This window comes from Ipomoea nil, unplaced genomic scaffold, assembly GCF_001879475.1.
Source record: "Ipomoea nil cultivar Tokyo-kokei standard unplaced genomic scaffold, Asagao_1.1 scaffold0114, whole genome shotgun sequence".
Lineage (NCBI taxonomy): Eukaryota > Viridiplantae > Streptophyta > Magnoliopsida > Solanales > Convolvulaceae > Ipomoea > Ipomoea nil.
In genome coordinates, this window is record NW_017616542.1 from 390902 (window position 1) to 414697 (window position 23796).

At 33.7% G+C, this 23796-nt stretch overlaps 3 protein-coding genes across 3 annotated transcripts; 2 read left to right on the top strand and 1 right to left on the bottom strand.

Annotated features, from left to right (window-relative positions):
* The first annotated feature begins 12430 nt into the window (after positions 1–12430).
* Positions 12431–13565, top strand: LOC109192877 (uncharacterized mitochondrial protein AtMg00810-like). Its single transcript, XM_019343616.1, has 3 exons — positions 12431–12569; positions 12842–13275; positions 13404–13565. The coding sequence occupies exons 1-3, from the start codon at positions 12431–12433 to the stop codon at positions 13563–13565; spliced, it is 735 nt and encodes a 244-aa protein (XP_019199161.1).
* Positions 13566–14567: 1002 nt separating this feature from the next.
* LOC109189778 (putative UPF0481 protein At3g02645) lies at positions 14568–16387 on the bottom strand. The gene has a single exon (XM_019340435.1). It carries the CDS (start codon positions 16307–16309, stop codon positions 14669–14671), a length of 1641 nt encoding a protein of 546 aa, XP_019195980.1. The 5' UTR covers positions 16310–16387; the 3' UTR covers positions 14568–14668.
* A 6280-nt stretch (positions 16388–22667) lies between these two features.
* On the top strand, positions 22668–23219 carry LOC109193110. Its single transcript, XM_019343968.1, has one exon. It carries the CDS (start codon positions 22668–22670, stop codon positions 23217–23219), a length of 552 nt encoding a protein of 183 aa, XP_019199513.1.
* Positions 23220–23796: the final 577 nt, after the last annotated feature.

The following is a 23796-nucleotide window of genomic DNA, read 5'->3' on the forward strand; positions in this document are numbered from 1 at the left end:
ATTTTACCAATACATTTCCTAAAAATATATAACATTAAAATAGACAGAAATAATAATTTAGAACAATTAAAACAAAAATATTTAGAATTATTAAAAATAAATTTTGGAGAAAATCCTATCACTTTATGGGATAAAGAAAAGATATATGCTGATATAAAATTAATAAATCCAAATGATATTATAAGAAGTAAACCTATAAGATATAGTCCAACTGATAAAAAAGAATTTGAAATACAAATAAAAGAATTATTAGAATTAGGAATAATAAAAGAAAGTATTAGTCCACACAGTAGCCCAGCCTTCCTAGTAAGAAAACATAGTGAGCAAAAAAGAGGAAAAACTAGAATGGTAATTGATTATAGGGAGTTAAACAAGAAAATAATATTTGATGGATATTTTTTACCATATAAAAGAAATTTAATAAACAGAATAGCTAGTAAGAAATGGTTTAGTAAATTTGACTGTAAAAGTGGATTTTGGCAAATAAAACTTACTAAAGAAGCACAACCTTTAACAGCCTTTAGTGCCCCTCAAAGACAATATGAATGGAAAGTATTACCTTTTGGATTAAAAAATGCACCACAAATATATCAAAGAAGGATGGATCAAGTTTTTAGAAATTTAAATGAATTTTGCATAGTATATGTAGACGATATTTTAATATATAGTAGTACTCTAAAAGATCATGTAGAACATTTGAATGAATTTATTAAAACTGTTAGAAAACATGGAATCTTATTATCTGAAAAGAAATCTGAAATATTTAAAAATAAAATTGAATATTTAGGATATATAATTTCAGAAGAAGGATTACAACTACAAGAACACATTGTAACAAAAATAAAAGATTTTAAAGAAAAATTAGATAATAAAAAAGAAGTACAACAATTCTTAGGAATAGTAAATTATGCATCAGACTATATTAAAGATTTACCAACACTTAGAAAACCCTTACAAAGTTTAATTAAAAAATCTAGTATATTTGACTGGAAAGAAGAACATACAAATGCTATTAAAACAATAAAAGAAAAAGTAGAATCTTTACCAAAATTAAGATTACCAGAAAAAGATGATCAATTAGAATTATATACAGATGCTAGTGACATAGGATGGGGATCAGTATTAGTAGCTTATACTAAAGAAGATATAGACAAAGAAAAATCTTTAATATGTGGATATGGATCAGGAACATAGAAACCTAATGAACAAAACTATCATATAAATGAGAAAGAGGTATTAGCAGTAAAATTAGGAATAAAAAGATTTCATTATCATTTACTACCAGTAAAATTTGTAGTAAGAACAGATAATACTCAAGTAAGAGCCTTTATTATGAATAAAATAGATCCTTTGCCAGAATTAAATAGAAGAAGATATTGACAATCTTTCTTTTGTTATTATGATTTCACTATTAAACCTATATCTGGAACTAAAAATGTTTTAGCTGATTTTTTGAGCAGGTACAAAAATGACAAGTAGTAAAAGTTTCAATGAAAAAATGAAGAAAGCTATAGCAGAAATCACTGAAAAACATGAACAAATCTTAAAAACTTTAGAAGAATGTGGAGAACTTATTAAAATATTAAAAGAACATAAGGAAGAACCTGTTATTAACTCACCTGTAAAAACTGTATTAGAACCCTTAAAAACCTTTCCATCAAAATTAATTAACCAATCAGAATCATCCACCACTACAAAAATCCCTTTTACTATAGCAGACAAAATTAAGTATCCCTCAAGAAGCTTATGATGTAATAAATAAATTTTATGAATATAAGTCTAATGATACTATATTAAGAGTAGGAAAGTTAACAAAATATCCTAGGTTTTTATGCACTGAAGACGCAAACCCTACAGCAGTATATAAACTATTTACTTATGGATTTATAGATAAAATAATAGTAAATGAAGAAATGTATAATATTAGCAAATTACCAACTATAATAGGGGATTCACTTTTGAAAATGATGGAAACATATGGAAGTGGAACATTTGGAATACAATTTTTTGATGCATCTACCGACTTCTTAGGAAAACCCATAGTAATATGCCAATTATTTAAAATAAGAAGAAATATTACCATAGAAGGAGATAATACTAGTCTAAATATGAAAATCCCTTGCACCTTAGAAAATTTTCAGGAACGGATGAGTCAAAAAAGGGCATGGGGAATATTAACTCTAAAATCAAGAATTGAAGATATGTTAAGACATAAAAGAACCAGTGTAATAGGACATACTAAAGGAGGAGAAGTGGAAGAAATAATAACCTTATATTATAATAATTTTGACATGATAACCAGTGATCCAACAGACCTATTAGAAATGCATAATAAATTAATAAACTTAAAACATCAGCATGATCCAGCTACTATTGAGTTCTATACAACTGTCATCGAGCAGAGGAAAAAACAAAATAATATCAAGGCAGGTCCGAGCTCTGAAGATCCCTTCTGAAGGAGCTGAGGATGTATTATCTTACCTGATGTAATATCGGGTGTATTATCAAGTATTATTATCAACTGGCCCAATGTAGCCTAAAAAACTACAGTAAGCCAACGTCTCTCAGCCCAGCGGGCGTACTAACAAATTATTATCAAAATATTATCATGGTTCTCTGGCCCAAGTGGCGTATTACGGTTCAAAGTATTATGGTTTTCTGGCCCAAGCGGCGTATTATCAAGAATATTAAATCTGTATTATCCAAGTTATTACTGGTGGAAACTCAATATCAGCAAGTATTAAAGGAAGGAATCTCAAGAGAAGAAAAAATGATCAGCCAAAATCAAGTTGCAAAATTTTATCAAATAAAGATCAGGAAGAAATGCCTTATCAGCAAAGAAGAAAGAAGACAAAAATGCTAGAAGACAAAATGTAAGGAGAAAGAGATAAAGACACCTTAGTAGTTATCTTATTATTGTACTAGTGTGTACCTAGTTTGAAATATTTACATGTAGTAGTTATCTTATTATTGTACTAGGGTGTACCTAGTTTGAAAACTCTTGATGTAGTAGTTATGTTATTGTACCTAGCTTGAAGACTTTTCTTGTAAGAGTTATCACTTAGGAGTTGTAAAATATTTGTAAGTTTCCTACCGAGGTTTTCTATATAAGGAGCCTCTTTGTTTAATAAAAGTATCAGAAAAGTTGGAGATCAGATAAGTCATCAGTTGAGTTCTTTTCTTCAGAAAATCCTTGTTTCTTTTCATGGCTTTCTAAACTTTCTTTCTTCTATAACCAACTATCAAAAGTATAAACATATTACCCAAAGAAGAGAAAAGCTCTAGAAAAATTATTAAACATCTGTTAGCCACACTCCATATATTGTGTAGAAATATTAGGAAGATCTGTTGAGGACTCCCAGCTTCTAGCCTATCTCCCGTGGTATTGTGTGAACAGTAAAGGGAATAGAAGGGAAGGAAGGGTTGAGTATCCGGTGACCTGATAAGTCTGCACAAGGTATGAGTTAAGCTAACATTGTTTGATAATTTTTTAAGAGTAATATCTGAAGGGGTATATTATTTAGAAATTGATGGGAGGTTATAGAATTTTTAATTCAATGAAAAATGATCTCTATGATGAAGATTACTTCTGCTTGTAACATAATGTTTGTTCATATTGTCTGCCTTATAAATTTCTTGAAAGTATTAAATAAAAATAATCACTTATCCACCTTTTTTAAGGTTTAAAAGATCTTGGAAAATATTAAAATGGAATATAACAAAGAAGCTTCAACTAGTAATAATTCTAAAAATTTCAAACAGTGGGATAAATTTATTAATAATAAAAATAAGTTAAGACAAGAACAAAGGGATTGGTATAAAATAGGTAATTATCATAGAGTCAAATATATAACATGTGAAAATCCGATGGGAAAAAATTACCACTATGATAAATGCAAACAATCTATAAATAATATAGATAGAATAGATAAAAAGATATTAGAACTTGAAAAGAGAGCAGTAGAAAAAAGAAGAGAAATATTTACAAGTCTTACAGAAAAATTTAAAAACTTACAAAGATTTAAAAATTTCGAATACCCAGATTAAAATTATGAGTAGTAAGGATAAATTCACAGCTGGAAGAATTATTAAAGTACTTGATAAAGGAATACAAGTAAACAAAGAAGCTTTAGTAGAAATAAAAAGGACTTATGAAATTCTTAAAGAAATTCACAATAATTTTCAAGAAAAATATCATAAAATGAAACATGAAATTACTTCAGAAGTAAAAGATGCCAACAACACAATTATAAAGATAGAAACAGAAATAAAAGAAGTGACCCAACAATTAAACCAAATAGCCCACGAAATAAAAAACACTGAAATAGGAATTAAAATATTAGAAACATTAAGGTATAGAATTTTAACACATCTATTTACTTAATCTCTTACTCATTTTTATCCCTATCGCCTTCCCGCAACAAATTGGTATCAGAGCCATAAAGAGATAAGTGATATTATGCATATTTACAGCGAAGAATTAAGAAAACAACGAATAATGTTGAAACAATATTATACGAAATTAAGAATATATGAAGAATTATTAAATAATACCAAAGAAGAAAACATACAAGAATGGTTATTAATAAAATTAGAATTAAATGATACAATTAATGGAATTAATACTATAGAAGCATATATAAATAGATTATATGAACAAAATAAGTTTATATTTGTTAAAAAATGGAAGCAATAGAATATATAGCGGCTAAACCATTAGAATATAATAGAGATATTAATCAACATATTATAAGTTGTAGAATAAGTTTAGAAATAATAAAACAACGAGAAGAAGAAATATTACAAAAAGATACTCAAATCATAAAAGCTTCAGAAGAAATAAATAGTTTAACTAATAGACTAACAATAAAAGAAGAAGAAATTAGACAAAAGGATACACAAATAAGAACACTACTAGAAGAAAAGCTAAGAATAGAAAATCAAAAGGAAAGAGAAATAAGACAATATAAAAAGATTATAGAAGAATGTTATTTTCAAATTGATAAATTAACTTATGGATAAAGGAAAAGAAAAAATAATGGAAGACCCAGAAACACATTATCAAATGGATACTTATGAAGGTGGAGTAACACAAACTTTAACCTTTAAACCTGAAATCTATGAAAAAATGAAAAATGAGAAAACACAATTTACCATTAATAAAATATTTAAAACAAAATGGTTTGATAGAAATAAAGACATAAGATATATAGTACAAAAACATGAAAATGCAATAGATATTACAACTATTAGTGGAAAAGCAAAAATAAATTTAATAACAGATGAAATATTAAAAAGAGAATTAGGAAAATTATCAAAAGCAGAAGCAAAGAGATATAGAAATGTTTATTTTGGAGCCATAGAATTTACTATAAAAGGATACTTTCAGAAAAATGTTGACACACCCATAGAAATATATATATCAGATGATAGGATACAAGGAAATATATTAGATGCTTTAATAACAGTAGTAAGAGGAAATTTAATTTATCAAAAATTAAAATTCACAGTCCAACCAGATTTTAGTATATCATTAGAAGATGAACATAAAGAATTAGCTTTAACTCTGTACTACAAATTACAAGGAATTAAAATGCCTCAAGGATGCAAAGTAATGAGTATAGAAACAAAAATGATTTATGCTTTAATAGGGAATCACCAAGTAAGAAAACAACATGAGATGGAAATAATAGTACCTAAATTATATCAAGAAATTTTAGAACCTATAGCATACAAAGAACACTCTAAAATTACAATACCTGAAGATATATATATGGATTTTGAAAATAGAAGAATAAAACCGGTAGAAAAATTAATACCAATAGTACAAGGAAGTAAAATAAGCTTTCAAAAACAAATCATACCAAGATCTATAGAATCAGGAAAAACAAAATTTATACCCAAGAAACTAGATTTAGTAAACAATCAATATAATAGACCCGATAAATTAAAAATAAAAGTAATAATATTTAATGGAATGATGGTAACGGAAGGAATGGCAACAATTACTACAGATACAAGTAATAGTTTTATACAAGTAAAATTAATGAAAAGGAATATATTACGATTGAACCTCAAATATATAATTTACCAAATGATGAAAGGGAAATAATAGTAAACAAATCAATAATTTTAAAATTTAAAATAAAAGATTTAGAATATAATATTAATATAGGTGTAATCAATATCTCCGACTGACTAGCAAAATAATGCAAGATTATGTTCAACTTTTGACTATTATTTTATATTTTATTCCATTTTAATTTTATTTTCTTGAGTTCTCTCCACTTGATGATGGTTTCTTAGCATATTTTTGCCGTCCTTCCGTGTCACGTTGCATATATTAGTACTAGTTTTTTACGCGCATTGCGCGATTGGGATAATGTCCAATGTTTTTTTTTTTTTTAAATAAGTACTTTAAAGTATACTAAGGCAATATTATATTGAAATTGTTCATGCATAGATAATTGAAGGTTGAATTTGCGTATTTAAATAGGTAATTCTTCTCCCAAAGGTTGAGTCCCAACCCCAAGGGCCCCCCACACTCCGACCCGACAGAGCATTGTGGGAAGTTGTAAATCACGGTGACTCAATGGTTCAGCAGACAGGACCAAATGCCGGTGCGAACAAAGAATCTGCCCACTTTGAACATAATTCCCGCACTGCCGCCGCCGAGGTTCAAACATTGGTTTCTTCTGCCAAATACTGCCCACTAAACCATTGAGCTAAGCCCGTGCGGGTTAAATAGGTAATTCTAAGTTTACAAATGCAAGATAATATAGTCAAGATTGATTATAATTGTCAATAAAATAATTGTATAGGTATGGTTGAAACCAAATACGGGACATAAGGGAGAACAAATAAAAATTAGGGCATAAAATATTAAATATATATTAATATTGTTTGAGGAGATTTCGACATTAGGATTTGTGGTTAAGTTCTATTAAGACTTTAATATTAAAATTAGATTAATGGTGTAAATATAATTCTATATATTAGACGTTAATATTAGAATTAGACTAACGGTATTTAACGGAAAAGTTAAATGGATAATCATATAATTAAGGATAAATTAGAAAAAACTTTAAAAAAAAATTAAAACCTGAACAATTTGAACCATTCATTTGATTTAATAATTTGGCGGTCATTTTTTCTACCCAATGTTAATAATTAAATAAATTCGTTGGTCAAATCCGTTAACTGCTGATTGTCAAACAAGGACATTGCAAGGTAGTTATCACTTCAATTTGTTGTGTGATTTGAATACTCTCTTTGTCACAAAATCTCTCAAGTAGTTAATATGGTTGGCTTTATTAATTATATATTTTTTAATTTTTTTCATGGTATTAATAAAATACTTGGTAAATAAATATATAGCATTATTTTGCATTATAACTTTGATATTTAATTAGAAAAATAGTGCACAAAAAAAGATAATAGACAATGTAGTGAATATAATCAATTGATGAATTTGTATCTAAAAATTTTTACATTTGAGAAAAATAAAGACAATATAACTAATGAAAATATTTCTCTTAATTAATTTATTGATAATGAATAATTTTTTTTCACTGAATTAAGACATTGTAAGGACAATGTAGCAAATATAATCAATTAATAAATTTGAATATAAAGAATTTTTATATTGTAGAAAAATAAAGACAATATAACTAACACAATTATTTCTCTTATTTAATTTATTGATAATGAATAATTTTTTTTTGAATAAAGGCATTGTGGACATATAATTCTAAATTAAAGAAATGCATATCTATAATTTTTTGTTGTAGCTAATAAATTATTATTTATATAATTTAATAAGAGTAAAATAGAGTATTAATTATGCCAACTTTGATTGGGATGAGGTTCGAACCTAAGACTTTTTTTTTTATTATTGAAATCAATGAGTAAGTTAACGGTGAACTAACGGCAATTCTTAAAATTTTAACGGAATTAGTAACGGTGTGTGGGTATTTTAGGAAATTTTAGTGTAAAATTTAAATCTGATCAATCTTTTAATCAATCCGAGCCATTCATTTGATTAAAATCTGTGACCGCCATTTTTTCTACCCATTATAGGCCTAACTCTCTTGGGCTCTTATTAATATACTAGTTTTTTACGCGCATTGCGCGATTGGGATAATGCCCAATGTTTTTTTTAAATAAGTACTTTAAAGTATATTAAGGCAATATTATATTGAAATTGTTCATGCATAGATAATTGAAGGTTGAATTTACGTATTTAAATAGGTAATTCTTCTCCCAAAGGTTGAGTCCCCTACCCCAAGGGCCCCCCACACTCTGACCCGACAGAGCATTGTAGAAAGTTGTAAATCACGGTGACTCAATGGTTCAGTAGACAGGACCAAATGCCGGTGCGAACAAGGAATCTGCCCACTTTGGACATAATTCCCGCACTGCCGCCGCCGAGGTTCAAACCTTGGTCTCTTCTCCCAAATACTGCCCACTAAACCATTGAGCTAAGCTCATGCGGGTTAAATAGGTAATTCTAAGTTTACAAATGCAAGATAATATAGTAAAGATTGATTATAATTGTCAATAAAATAATTGTATAGGTATGGTTGAAACCAAATACGGGACATAAGGGAGAACAAATAAAAATTAGGGCATAAAATATTAAATATATACTAATATTGTTTGAGGAGATTCCGACATTAGGATTTGTGGTTAAGTTCTATTAAGACTTTAATATTAGAATTAGATTAAATAATTCTATATTAGACGTTAATATTATAATTAGACTAACGGTGAATTAACGGTATTTAACGGAAAAGTTAAATGGATAATCATATAATTAAGGATAAATTAGAAATTTTTTTTAAAAAATTAAAACCTGAACAATTTGAACCATTCATTTGATTTAATAATTTGGCGGTCATTTTTTCTACCCAATGTTAATAATTAAATAAATTCGTTGGTCAAATCCGCTAATATAATCCGCGCGCTAACTGCTGATTGTCAAACAAGGACATTGCAAGGTAGTTCTCACTTCAATTTGTTGTGTGATTTGAATACTCTCTTTGTCACAAAATCTCTCAAGTAGTTAATATGGTTGGCTTTATTAATTATATATATATTTTTTATTTTTTTCATGATATTAATAAAATACTTGGTAAATAAATATATAGCATTATTTTGTATTATAATTTTGATATTTAATTAGAAAAATAGTGCACAAAAAAGATAATAGACAATGTAGTGAATATAATCAATTGATGAATTTGAATGTAAAAATTTTTACATTTGAGAAAAATAAAGACAATATAACTAATGAAAATATTTCTCTTAATTAATTTATTGATAATGAATAATTTTTTTTTCACTGAATTAAGACATTGTAAGGACAATGTAGCGAATATAATCAATTAATAAATTTGAATATAAAGAATTTTTATATTGTAGAAAAATAAAGACAATATAACTAATACAATTATTTCTCTTATTTAATTTATTGATAATGAATAATTTTTTTTTTGAATAAAGGCATTGTGGACACATAATTCTAAATTAAAGAAATGCATATCTATAATTTTTTGTTGTAGCTACTAAATTATTATTTATATAATTTAATAAGAGTAAAATAAAGTACTAATTATGCCAACTTTGATTGGGATGAGGTTCGAACCTAAGACTTTTTTATTTTTTATTTTTTATTTATTTTATTTTTTTTATTGAAATCAATGAGTAAGTTAACGGTGAACTAACGGCAATTCTTAAAATTTTAACGGAATTAGTAACGGTGTGTAGGTATTTTAGGAAATTTTAGTGTAAAATTTAAATCTTATCAATCTTTTAATCAATCTGAGCCATTCATTTGATTAAAATCTGTGACCGCCATTTTTTCTACCCATTATAGGCCTAACTCTCTTGGGCTCTTATTAGTATATATATATATATATATATATATATATATATATATATATATATATATATATATATATATATATATATATATATATAATATAATATAATATAATAGTAGATAGATATTACATACTCATCTTGTGATGTATATATTTTTTTTTTTGTTTTTCTTGTGATGTATATATATGTATTACTTGTTTGAAATTTTTTATTTGAATTCTATCTACAAATTTAATAACACTAAAAAAAAAGTTATATATGTAACAATAATAATCATTTTTTTTTTTAAAGAGACGAGCATCAATAGAATTGACAAATAAGAATTTTGTGATTACCACGGTATTGAATTAAAATTTATAAAAAACCCAACAACTTTAAAACTTTTGTAAACAAGATAAAAACAAAGGAAAATAAGTAGCCATCAATGTTCATTTCCAAAAGTTTTGTTTGTATATCCCTTGACATTTGGAAATGAAAATAGATATACATACAATGTCATATGTCATCAATGTATATCCCTTTACATTTCACCTACCAATCTATTATTCTATATTTCTATATATGAATTCAATCACCTCTTTCAATTCTACTTATTTCACAATCAAAGTTTTATTATTATTATTATTACTAGTATTTGTCCCGTGCGATGCACGGAAAATATGTTATAAAAATATACTCTATATGAAGTTTATTCATATATAAAATTTTTGTTATTTAATAATTATTATGTGTGAATTCCTATGATAAAATTATGAACATAAATATATTTACAATTAAAATAATATTTAAGGTGAGTGATTACTACAAATCTTAAACTATATAAAAAATTTAGTACATAGTATTTAATATTATAAATTTTTAAGAACTTAGTAAACTACAATAGTAATTGAATTACAATTTTAGAGTTACCACGGATCAAAATTTTTAGACCTTTGAGATTCCTAACTCTAGATGTAGCAACATACAATTGACCTTTAAACACCAAAATCACAATCTTAGTTCAAACATTAAATTTTTCTTCCAAATACTATCGAATTAAGTGTGTAATCAATAAAAGATGAGAACTAATAATTCGAGAATATAATCTTAATGTTACTAAGCTTACTTCACGTCAATTAAGTTGGAGAGTGTTGTTGGGTAGTACGTATTCGATCCGATGAATCCACGAATAACGCATCTTTGTCTCCGTAGTCCTCAATATGCACATCAACAATTTAAATATTAGGCCGCCTAGCTATGCCATATATTAATTTCAAACTTATGAACTTTGGGGTTGCATGCAATAAAAAGTATATTTTAAATATACTAAGGGTACATTATATATGTATGTAAGGTACTTTCAATATAAAAATAATGTATTTTTAATATATTAAAAATATATTTGATATTCATGATCCATACAATTATGTGGACCATCGTTCACACAATAATTTGCCAGTAGAAATTGAAATATATATATATATATATATATATATATATATATATATATATATATATTAGAAACTGCCAGTGGAAATTATTATCATTATTATTATTATTACAATTATTGTTATTATAATTAACAATATTATTATGGTCTTGTGAAAATTAAATATTGATTATCACCATTTAATTTTCACAAGACCATATGACTTTATTATATATAGGATTATTATTATTATTATTATTATTATTTTTATTATTATCATTATCATTATCATTATCATTATACTGTATACGTTAATTTTCTGTTTTTAGTTTAACGTATACTTTAATTTTCTGTTTTTAGTTTTCATTCTGTCTTTGATTTAAAAAATTTGTTTACTGATACTTATTTTTTTAAAATTAATTTGTACACAATAATGTTTTAAAATTAAAACAAGTCTAATTTTAATTAAGTGATTTTGTAGACATCATACTTAAAATATTTTTTTTGGATATTTTTAGATTAAATTGAACAAATATGCTTCTTTTTTTTTTTTTTTTTTTTTTTTTTTTTTTCTTTTTAAACTTTTGAGTCTAATAACTGAAAGATTTTAATATCTGATATTCGAACAAAATCTATATCTAGATATAACATAACTAAAATATTTGAACCAAGAACATATCGACTTTGCATAAAATTGAAAAAATCAATTTGAATTTAGAGTTTTTGTGTAGATAATATGAATATTGTTGGTCCCGGTGAGGGTTAGGGTTCAAGTCTAGAGAAGGGGAGGGGGGAGGGGGGGAGGGTAAATAGACTTGAAGAGTTTTTGAAACCCTCGTGAATGGTTAAAGCAACCGAGAGGTGACTTTAACTACTCGGTCAAAATGCACAGCGGAAAATGTTTGTTAAGAAATGGTCACCGTACAATAGGGTGCAAGTGGGTATATCGTATCAAACGGAGGTCGGATGGAATGATAGATCGCTACAAGGCACACCTAGTTGCAAAGGGGTTCTTACAGGAATCTGGACGTGACTATTTTGAAGCTTTTAGTCCTATCATGAATCCTGTAACCATACGAGTTATTCTAATTGTTACTTTGAGTCGCAGGTTGAAAATACGGCAATTAGACGTCAACAATGTCTTTCTCCATGGAACTCTATATGAAGATGTCTATATGGAACAGTACAGCCGCGGGGTATCATGATGCTCAATTTCCTTCGGTTGTTTGCAAACTTCGTAAGGCACTGTATGGTTTCAAGCAGGCCCACATGCCTGGTATTTGGAATTGTCAAAATTTTTTGTGTCAGCAAGTTTTGCACGCTCCAAGGCAGATACTTCTCTATTTGTCTACACGTCCAATAATGTCATTGCATATTTTATGGTGTATGTTGACGACATTATTCTCACTAGAAATAATGTCGGTTTTCTAGATAATTTTGTAATGACACTGCTAACAGGTTTTCTCTAAAAGATCTTGGTCCACTTCACTACTTCTTGGGTGTTGATGTGATTCTTATGACTCTTGGTTTTTTTTTTTTTGTCACAAGGGCATTATTTGGCAGATATTCTCTCTCGATTCAAGATGGAGGGTGCGAAGCCCGTGTCTACCCATATGGCTGCGGACTATGTATCAGGTGATGAGACTAGCTTAGTGGTTGATGCTACTGATTATCGTCGCTTAATTGGGCTGCTGCAATATCTTCTCATCACTCGGCCAGATGTAGCGTATGCTGTGAATAAGCTAGCTCAATCCATGCATGCGCCTACGACAGAACACTGGCAAGGGGCAAATCGTGTTCTAAGGTATTTGAAAGGTACAGTTCATCATGGTTTATTGTTAGAATATGATGCACCTTTGCGTTTGGTGGCCTTTTATAATTCGGATTGGGGCAACTTACGAGACAAGGGACGGTCTACAACCGCTTATGTTATTTATCTTGGGGGTAATGTCATCTCTTGGAAGTCTTCGCGTCAGAAGGAGGTATCTAGGTCTTCAACGTACGGAGGCCGAATACCGAGCTTTGGCGCACGGTGATGCTGAACTTGTTTGGGTTCAGAATTTGTTACGAGAAGCCAGGGTTCACTTGATTACTTGAACTGCCATCTCAGCTGTGTGATAATCTTGGGGCGACTTATGTTTGTAAGAATCCGGTTTTTCGCTCAAGAATGAAGCATCTTTCTTTAGACTATTTTTTTGTCCGCAATATGGTCGCTGCAGAGTCTCTATTTGTGTGTCATGTCTCTGCTAATGGTCAAGTTGCAGATGTGTAAACTAAGCCATTGGGTCAAGCACGCTTTCAGCGATTCAGGTCAAAGATTGGAGTAACTGATGGTTCCTCCATCTTGAGGGGGCGTATTAAGAAATAATATTTGTATGCTTTATTATATTAATTTAGTCTAGGCAGTTATATTTCCTCTCTTAGAATTAGTCCAGAGTTGTTACTAGCAGCTCCTATTTATACCTTGTATCCTTCTGTGATTCATTGAATAAAATCATTCACTCTTCCATCATTATTAATGGAGTGCATTCTTAGTTATCCGCGAATGGACTATCAAATAATTCCAAATGGACGGATGTGATTATTGATCTGCAATTTTTACCCATTGGGCTTGTTCTCTTTTCAATTTTTTTACAACAAAATACTTGAAATTTGGAAATTATTGGTTGCAACCTCCATCCACCGCTCATTGTCGATGATCTAGCCATCCAAAATTTCCGATGACCTTTTCAATTGATGGTCCGTGGTCGGTAATAGTGGCAAACATATTTGAGCAGAAAATTATTAGTCAAAAAATCAATTTCTGATCTTAAGCTCTTACTTTTTGACTACTTTTCAATGATAAAATAATTGACAATTTCAATTTATTTATCATCTACATTTATGAAATTTTTTTAGTTTTTAATGGCTAACAACATCTAACAACTAATTAATGTAGCACTTATTTTCTAACTTAATAGCAAGCAAAGTGAGTGAAGAAGATTTTGAACTTGTACTATTGTAATTTGTAAATATGGGTTAATTTTGTGCTTAAACAAATAATCATAGTTTTGAACTTCTTGAACTATTATTATTTTTTAAAAAAAAAATTATATAAATTCATGCGCACATGATAATATTAATAGATATTAATATATTAGATACTTAGATCATCACTTTTACGAGTATATATCAAATACCTCCAACTACTCCTCTTTATTATTTTATAATTGTTGCATTTGCCTTATGGTTATATATAACACAACTTTCAACAAATAAATAATATTGTCACAACTTTCAAAAAAAAAAAAAAATTGTCACAATTAAATATTGTAATGTGACATATCATCAAATGTACATTACTGTTATGTCCTTATTGAACAAAGATGGATCGGATTAGGGGGTATAATCTATATTAAACAAACGAGGGCAGCTATAAACCGAACAAAAGGATTGTATGCTCAATAGCAACAAGAGCAAAATGGTTGCCAGCACGATGAGAATCCTCCAAGAACCATAGATATATGACTTCATAAATTTCCCTGCTTTGACCTTCCATCTACCATTGTAGTACTTATTCACATCTTCAATCGTCTTGTCTATTAAGGGCACTTTCGTCAATCTAATAGATTTGCTCATCCCATTCCATAGGTTTGCCACTTCTTCATCATTCTTCAAATGGTTCAAAAGAATCCCCTTATCCCTAAGAACCTTGGTATCCCTCTCGGAGTCGATAATCCCATTCATTAACTCAGTGTAACGGGAAAAAACTAACGGTCCACTAGCCATGCACGACTCGTAGGCAACGATGTTTCTCAACACGAATTGTGAGTTTACGTCTAAATTGATCCTAGGGAGATAGAGCGTTGTAGTTTTCGAGTCAAAAGCAATACCCAGAATCCCTGAATCCGTAGGCAAGAATCGAACTCCTGACTTTACGAGCTTGTATACAGATGGAATGCTTATCTCTTCCACTAATGGAGGTCTTTTGGAACTGTTGTCATCATCTGACTTTTTGCTTCCTTGGGTGGCCGGAGACAGGCGGCGTTTCAAGCTTTTAACTCCGGGGAGAGCACCAATAACGTCCCATGGTAAATTCACAATTACCCTAAAAACACGTACCGGTGCACTCTTAACCTTGGAAAGAATTTTCCAAATTTCTTGAACAAACCTCTTGAGATTGGTGGAGCCGCCGAGGGATTTAGCTTCTTCGCCGTCGTCTCCATAAACAATATTTCCACTGCTTTGCTCTTCTGAATCTTGTGCTTCTTGGCATGGCGCGTCCATATTCGGGACCATTGCTTTGTACAGAAAGTCAAGCAAATGCGCACAGCCGTCAAGTGGGACTTTGGCCATCTCTTCTTCCGACACATTCACCAACGGCGAAAGATCTTTGCACAGCCCCGACAACATGGTAAGCAACATGTCGGCGGCAGATGACGAGGATTCCCATTCCAACAGTTTCCTTAAAATAAACAATGGGATTTGATTCTCCAGCATCACAATATCCCTTAACATCACATTGTGGGCCGATTTCCTCCCAGAAACATCGACCATATGCGACATCCTGGTGGGGAGTCTGGCGAAACACTTGCCTTGTTTCACCGCGTAAACGCGGAGAAATTCGAGCAAGAAACAGGCGTCCATGACCACCATCCACGCCAAAGTATCATCGTTAATACTCAAGTACTTGTCGTATGAGGCTCTAATCCTAGGTACGCTGAGTGTCCTGAGCTCATCGACGAGGTCTTGAAATTTGCGGCCGTCGGCGAGGGTTTTGGAGAAGCGCTTGGCTGCGTCGAGCTTGTATTTCTCCATCTCGTACAGCTCCGGGCGCCAGTAGTGGTAAGGGCCGATGGCTATCTGGTGGGGGGTGTAGGAAAGCGGATCGGAGAGCAATAGGATTTTGGGGACGTTGAAAATGGTGGCCGGGGTTTCGTCGTCTTCTTCGAGTTCTTGGATGAATGATTCTTTGATTTGGATAATCCATCGAGTTTCGTCTGGATTGGAGGCCATGGATGCTGGAAAAATTGACATGTTCGCTGCACTGGCGTTCTGGGAATATCCTCGATCTGGCAATTCAAAGAAGATAATATAATATGAATGGCTGCTGCTTATCCGGTGCCAATGTTAACTTTAATAATAATATATATACCTCTTTGGTAAATAGTTAGTCTATCAGTCCATTTTGACTTATTTTACCACTATTAGTTGTTTGACAAGTGTTTAATTAATTAGTTTTTTGTAACAACTTATACTCCAAAAAGTTAAAATTCAAAAATCTGCTCAAAGTAGTTTTATCCATAAGCTTATTGATAAAGTCATTTTGTATGTAATCAGCTAACATCTAACAACTGATTTACCAAACATTTTTCTACAATCAACTAATGCTATCAACTAGTCAACTAACCAATAAGCTAACAGTCATATATCAAACACCTCCATAGTTGGACTTATAGTTATCTATTAATCTTCTTAGTTATTGGATCAATTATATCCATTACCTCTGTTAACTTTAATAATAATCTTTCTTTTATCTATTTTGTAAGACTTTTATATATGTACTTTGAAAAGTTTGGAGATTTAATACAAATTTTTAGAGAATATTTAAAAATAACAGTATTCAATTAAGAGTTTTAAAAGTTTTTAGAAGTCCATGGTATTGATTCTATTGAATTAGGATTGTTAAAGACCAAGACACTGAGTGGATGGTATTAAAAAATTATGAACTTTTACACCTCTTTTTAAGCTATATATGTCATCTAAGCTAATTTATTATCATTTACAGATTAAAATCACAAATTCAATTACTTAATAAATCATTAAATAGTGATTATTGATTTCTCTTACCACCCAAACAAAATATCGTTAAACATATAAAATGCAGTCGCCTAATCACCACTTAATTTACCAGATGGTAGCTTTTGAACAGTTCAACAGCCAAAAGTTGACCTTCCGTCCCAAGTCTATGAGGCCTTAATTGTTAATTTGTTATTCTCGCGTGGTCCTAACTAGTATTTGTCATTTGGCAAAGACATTATAGTTCTCCAATAGAAAAACGTAATAATAAATAAGGAAAACGATACTTTTAGTTAGAAGAAAAAGAAAAAGTAGAAATTAATTTATCGTTTTTTCTAATGTTATTTGTAGGTTATTATGTATGAATGATATTTACGTAGTATACTTTTAAGTAGTGGTTATGAATTTTTCTTTCACTTAACAAAAATAAAAATACAATTATATGTAGATTTCTTTAATTTGAAAAACACAATATCGAGAAAGAAAAAAATGAAGATTTGAAATAAACATATTACTATTTCAAAAAACACTGCTGAAAGTTATGAAATTTGCGAACACCTGAAAGTGATCTTAAATCAAGTCGAAAGCAAAAAGTAGTCGGAAATAGCAACAAAGATTTTTCCAGATACCAAATGTGGTCGGAACAAGGCATTCAATTTAATTTAAGATCACTTTCAGGTGGTCGGAAATTTCATAATTTCCAATTCCCAGCAGTGAAAAAAAAAAAGGTAAACAGATTAGTTTTTTTATTATTATTATTATGACAACAATGTCAATTTAATCCTTTAATTTGTTATTTTTTATTTTGTTAACTAGGTTTCATAAAAAAAAATCATATGGATTTAATTTGCAACACTTACATCACTTAACTAATAACATAGGGACTAAAGAATTAATATCTACCTATCGCACAATAGAATCGTGAGGAAGTGCTCCGCAATAGTCGCCACCTCCGATCGTGATCGGCAATCATCTTCCTCCACAGTGGCCCTCTCTCTCGTACGTGTGCTGAGAGAGTGATCTCCCTAGGCTTCTAGGGCTCTATTTATTTGTGCTTCCGATGGCGTTTATGATATTGTTATGCGCTTGGTGTTTCTTATTTCCGATTACGCATCAATCCTACCCCCGCATCATGGATACCACTCAGATCGAAAAATAGTGTGGCGAGCTATCTCTCATCGACGAAGAAACCGGAGGGCTAGAGGCACCGGAGGTGCCATCGCTTCCGGATGCAACGATCCAGCATAACTTGGTTGGACGTCTCCTCACGGATTGGCAGATCAGATTTGAACATATGCAACAGGTTTTCGCGGCTGCATGGAGACCGGTCATGGGCATGCATGCGATTGCGCTGGCGGATGATCTCTTTTTATTCCAGTTTCCACACCCGCGTGATCTCCAGAGAGTCATTGATGACGGCCCGTGGTCCTTCGAAAACAGCCTGTTGATCTGCGATCATGTACCATCGGGTTCGCGACTGGAAGACGTCAAGCTGGATGGCGTCTCGTTCTGGATTCAGATCCACGGCCTACCGGCCATGTACGCATCTCCCGAGTTCATTGCTAAGATCGGTGACTATATTGGGCCCTTCATAATGGCAGATCCGTTCAACTTCGGTGGATCCTGGAAGAGCTATTACCGTATTCGGGTGCGGTTGAATGTGGCGACGCCCCTCAAATGTCGCATGAAATTGTTTTGCAGGGACGGATCTATGCAGTGGCTGAGGTTCAAGTATGAAAGGCTGAGTACCTTTTGTTACTGCTGTGGAATTCTTGGGCACTCGGACAAATTCTGTCGCACTGTGTATGATGAAGGCATTCTACCTGAGGCCTTCCCGTTCGGGGCTTGGATGAGAGCAGGTCCGAAGCGACAGGTCAAGCCAATCGGAGCCAGATGGCTATTGACTCCTTCAACTGCGCAGGTGGGGCAGTCTGCTCTCCCTCCATCGGGGCCTTCGCCGACCGTATTGGCGGAGATGGAAGCTTTAGGTGAGATCCAGGGTGATCTCAAACGCAGAAGGGAGGATGTGGACATTATCCTTCCGGGATCAGATATAACAATGACTGAGACATAAAAAAACAATGGGATGGCGGGTCTGGAGGATCAGACTCGCCAGGACAGATGAGTTTCATCAGTTGGAACTGTCGGGGTTTGGGCGGTACCCGATCAGTTCGTGAGCTTTTGGATATGATATCCAAATACCGACCCATGTTTGTCTTCTTAATGGAGACAAAGGCGACTGGTACCAAGATTGAAGAATTGCGAGTGCAGATGGGATTTGATGGTAAAGTATGCGTCGAACGCACAGGTTATGGTGGAGGCCTGGCATTTCTCTGGCGTGAAACCAGAGGAACCGGAAAGAACGAGACGTCACATTACTTGGGATCTTTTACGTCAACTTAAAACCCGTTCATCCCTTCCTTGGGTGGTGGCGGGTGACTTCAACGACAATGCATGTTTTTCGGAGAAGAGAGGTACACATCCCCACCCGGCAGCTCTCATTGAGGGCTTCAATGATGCTTTAGGGGACTGTCAACTCACGGACCTCGGTATGACGGGAGGACGTTTTACGTGGACGAAGGGGCGGGAAACGGACGCATGGGTGGAGGAACGCCTCGACCGAGCTATGGCTTCTATCGAATGGATGGACATCCACGAGGAGACCGCTATTTATAACCATTTTGCTAGGTCCTCTGACCATTGTGCTATTGTGGTTACCTTGGACGCTAGACATGCCCGGGCGACTATGCGCTCCTTCAAGTTTGAATCAGCTTGGTTGCTGGAAGAGGGGTGTGCCAAGATTGTGACTGAAGCATGGAGACTATCCTCAGGCATGGATTTCCAGGCTCGGTTGGCGAACTGTGGTGAAAATCTAAAGTGATGGGGCGGGGAACACCACCGAAAATTTGGCTCTCGCATCCAACAGTTGCGTCGCACGCTGGACAGATTACGAGAGGATCGCACCCCCCATGCTGTGACCGAATTTATGAAAGCAGATGATGAGCTGGAGAGGACACTGCTTGCGGAGGAAGTTTTCTGGAAACAAAGATCGAAGCAGTTATGGCTCAAACACGGTGATGCCAATACGAAGTATTTTCACAAGTCCGCCACGGCACGACGCAAACGAAATTTATTGACGAGGCTTAAAGATCCGGATGACGTCTGGAGAGAGGGCGATGCAATGAATGCTGAAGTCCTGAGGTATTTTAACTCTATTTTCCACTCCAGTACATGTAGTGCGGATCTTTTTCACCGGGTTCGGGAACGGGTGACAAATGAGATGAATATGTCTCTTAAACAACCGTTTACGATCGCCGAAGTGAAAACTGCCCTTTTTGACATGGCGCCTGAAAAGGCCCCCGGCCCGGACGGCATGTCACCGGCCTTTTTTCAACATTTCTGGCCGGTAGTTGGGCATGATCTGGCCGTTTTCATAATTAAGTGTGTGGAAACGAAGAACTTCCCGGCGGGACTAAATGAGGCTAATATCGTGCTAATCCCCAAGAATTCCAATCCGACCAAAGTAGTGGACCTACGTCCGATTGCTCTATGTAACGTAGTTTACAAAGTTTTAGCCAAGATGCTGGCTAACAGGCTGAAAGGGATTTTGGAACACATTATTTCTCAATCCCAAAGTGCTTTTGTTCCAAATCGGCTTTTAATAGACAACATCTTAGTAGCCGGGGAAATTGGACATTACTTGCGGAGGAAAACGGGGGGTATAGTAGGCTGGGCTGCGCTAAAGCTTGATATGGCTAAAGCGTATGATAGGATGGAATGGTCCTTCCTGGAGGGGATGTTGAGGGCGTTAGGCTTTGAGAGGGATTGGGTGAATTTATTGATGTTCTGTGTTACTTCTGTCAATTACTCTATTCTAGTGAATGGAGTGAGTGCGGGGCAGGTGTGTCCTACACGGGGGATCAGACAAGGGGACCCATTGTCACCTTACCTTTTCATCATCTTTGCTGAGGGTCTCTCTATCCTACTGCAACAAGCAGAGGGTCGGGGGGATATACATGGGGTGAAGGTGGCTCGTGGAGCTCCGGCCATCACCCACCTGCTTTTCGCTGACGATAGTCTATTGTTTTTCAGGGCCACCCAACAGGAAGCACGACAATCAAGTCTTGCCTAGATCTCTATTGCATGGCGTCAGGGCAATTAATAAACTACGACAAATCCAATGCAATTTTTAGTTCCAATACAACTGCTCAGGTGCGGGAACGGGTCTCTATGTTGTTTGGGGTCCACGAAGCCACGGACCTAGGCCGTTATCTAGGCCTTCCTTCTGTTTTTGGGCGAAACAAGATAGCAGTTTTCAAATATATTGAGGACAATATTCGGGCACGTATTGGGGCGTGGCAACACAGATTCTTATCTCGGGCGGGGAAAGAAATCCTTTTAAAGAGTATTGCACAAGCACTCCCGATTTTCACTATGTCTGTCTACCTCCTTCCGTTACGTGTCTGTGACACGTTAGAAAAGATGTTCAATCGCTTCTGGTGGAATGGCGGAGGTAATGGAAGCCGGGGAATTCATTGGCTAAGCTGGGATAGAATGTGTAAGCCTAAATCACAAGGGGGACTGGGTTTCAAGAAACTGCACAGTTTCAATGTTGCGCTTTTAGCGAAACAAGGATGGCGTCTTTTGACTCAGCCCGAATCATTGGTGAGCAGGCTTATGAAGGCAAAGTACTACCCGCTTACGAACTTCTTGGAGGCTCAAATTGGCGGAAACCCCAGCTACCTGTGGCGTAGTATAATGGCTGGACAGGAAGTGTTACGGAAGGGCATAGCGCGGCGTATTGGCAACGGGATGGATACTAAGATCTGGGGCTGGCATTGGCTCGCAGACTCTTCTTCCAACCCCTTAATCACACCACACATTGACGAGTTAAGAGAAGCAACGGTTCACGACCTTCTCGATGAACACGGTCGATGGGACGAAGCGTTGATCCGTGATATATTTCAAGAGGAAGATATTCCCAAAATTATGGCAACCCTGGCAAACATCCTCTTCACTGACAGCTGGCGTTGGATTGGCGACATCAGAGGTTGTTATACCGTTCAACACGGCTACAGGCTGCTGACGAGTATGATTGCCAACGATACTTTGGCCAGCGATTTTCGCTCATGGAAGGCGCTGCGGGCACTACCAGTTCTGCCTAAGGTGAAGAACTTTCTATGGAGATGTGTCCGTGATGTGCTGCCGGTACGAGACGATGAGATCAACAAAAACTGCATTGACTGAACAGTAGCAAAGATAATACAATAATAGAGTAATCTACGTTAACTAACCCTATACAATAGGCGAGCCATAAGACTCTAACTTATTGACTTATTCAGATAGTACAGGGAAATATAACATTAATAATATGGATCGGAGGAGGGTGTCCTATGTGCGGTCATATAACGGAGACGATGTGTCACCTGTTTTGTGAGTGTGTTTTTGCGAAAGGTATATGGGAACAAGATGACGTGCTGTGTGGACGTGACCTGTTGGAATTCATAGACCAAACTGTAAGCAGCCCAACGAGAGATGCTGCAGCAAAGATGGCAGCGATGTTTTGGGTTATTTGGCAAGCTCGGAATGACGTAGTATGGAACGACAAAGCCCCAAATTAAACATTGTGCTGACACGGAAGCATGCTACAGATCTTCGGACTACTTGGCATACGGTCTACTCTATCCGCGGTCTGCTGATGCCAAACTCATTAATGCCGACACAATGGGTTCCGCCCCCGGAGAACAAGCTCAAATGTAATGTGGATGCGGCCTTATTTGTGGATGGTGCGGGCTTTGCTGCCGTGATTCGTGACCACAATGGCTCCTTTGTTGCGGCTAAGAAAGGTCGCCTGGGTAGCGAACGGGACCCGTACGTGGCGGAGGCACTTGCGGTTTCGGCAACATTGACTTGGCTCAAGGAACAAAATTTTAATAACATTTTGCTTGAGTCTGATTGTTTAAATTTATGCAATGCTTTCATTTCTGGTAGTGTAGACTTTTCTTATGTTGGTTTGATTGTTAAGCAATGTCAGTCGATTGCTAAGGACATTGAGAGTATTTCTGTTTCCCATGTCAAGAGATCAGCGAATTGTGTAGCCCATGAGTTAGCTCGGGCGACCGGTTCTATGTCTGGCTCGGAGGTGTGATTTATCAACCCGCCCGATTGTATTTCCACTTTGTTGAGTTGTTAATGAAAGTTACCTTCTTTGTTTCAAAAAAGAATTAATATCTAAAACGATCTATCAACTATATTATAATATATCTTCAACTTGATTATCGAGTCTTAATGAATATGGTAATAAACCACAAATGTTTTGACGTATCCCTCAAGTCTGGAAGTATTATTCCATTCAACTCACATTTACATATTTTATAGGAGTCAATTCAATTTTTGGTCCTAGATTTATAGGCGACAATCCACTTTAAGTTTTTTTTTTAATTTTTTTAATTAGAATATTTATTTTTGGTCCTAATATTATTGTGGCATGACTAATTTTTGTCCTTTATCAACAAAACAGTTTAAATATCGTTAAATACAATGACATTTCGATGTTCAATTATGAATTTTTTCATAAAAATAAACATAAAAAATATAGCGGTTCAACCTACTTTGTATAAAAAAGATTGAAATGTCTTTGTATTTAACGGCATTTCAACGGTTTTTTGAAAGAAAACTAAAAATAGTCATGTCACAATAATACTAGGACTAAATGAGGATGTTCT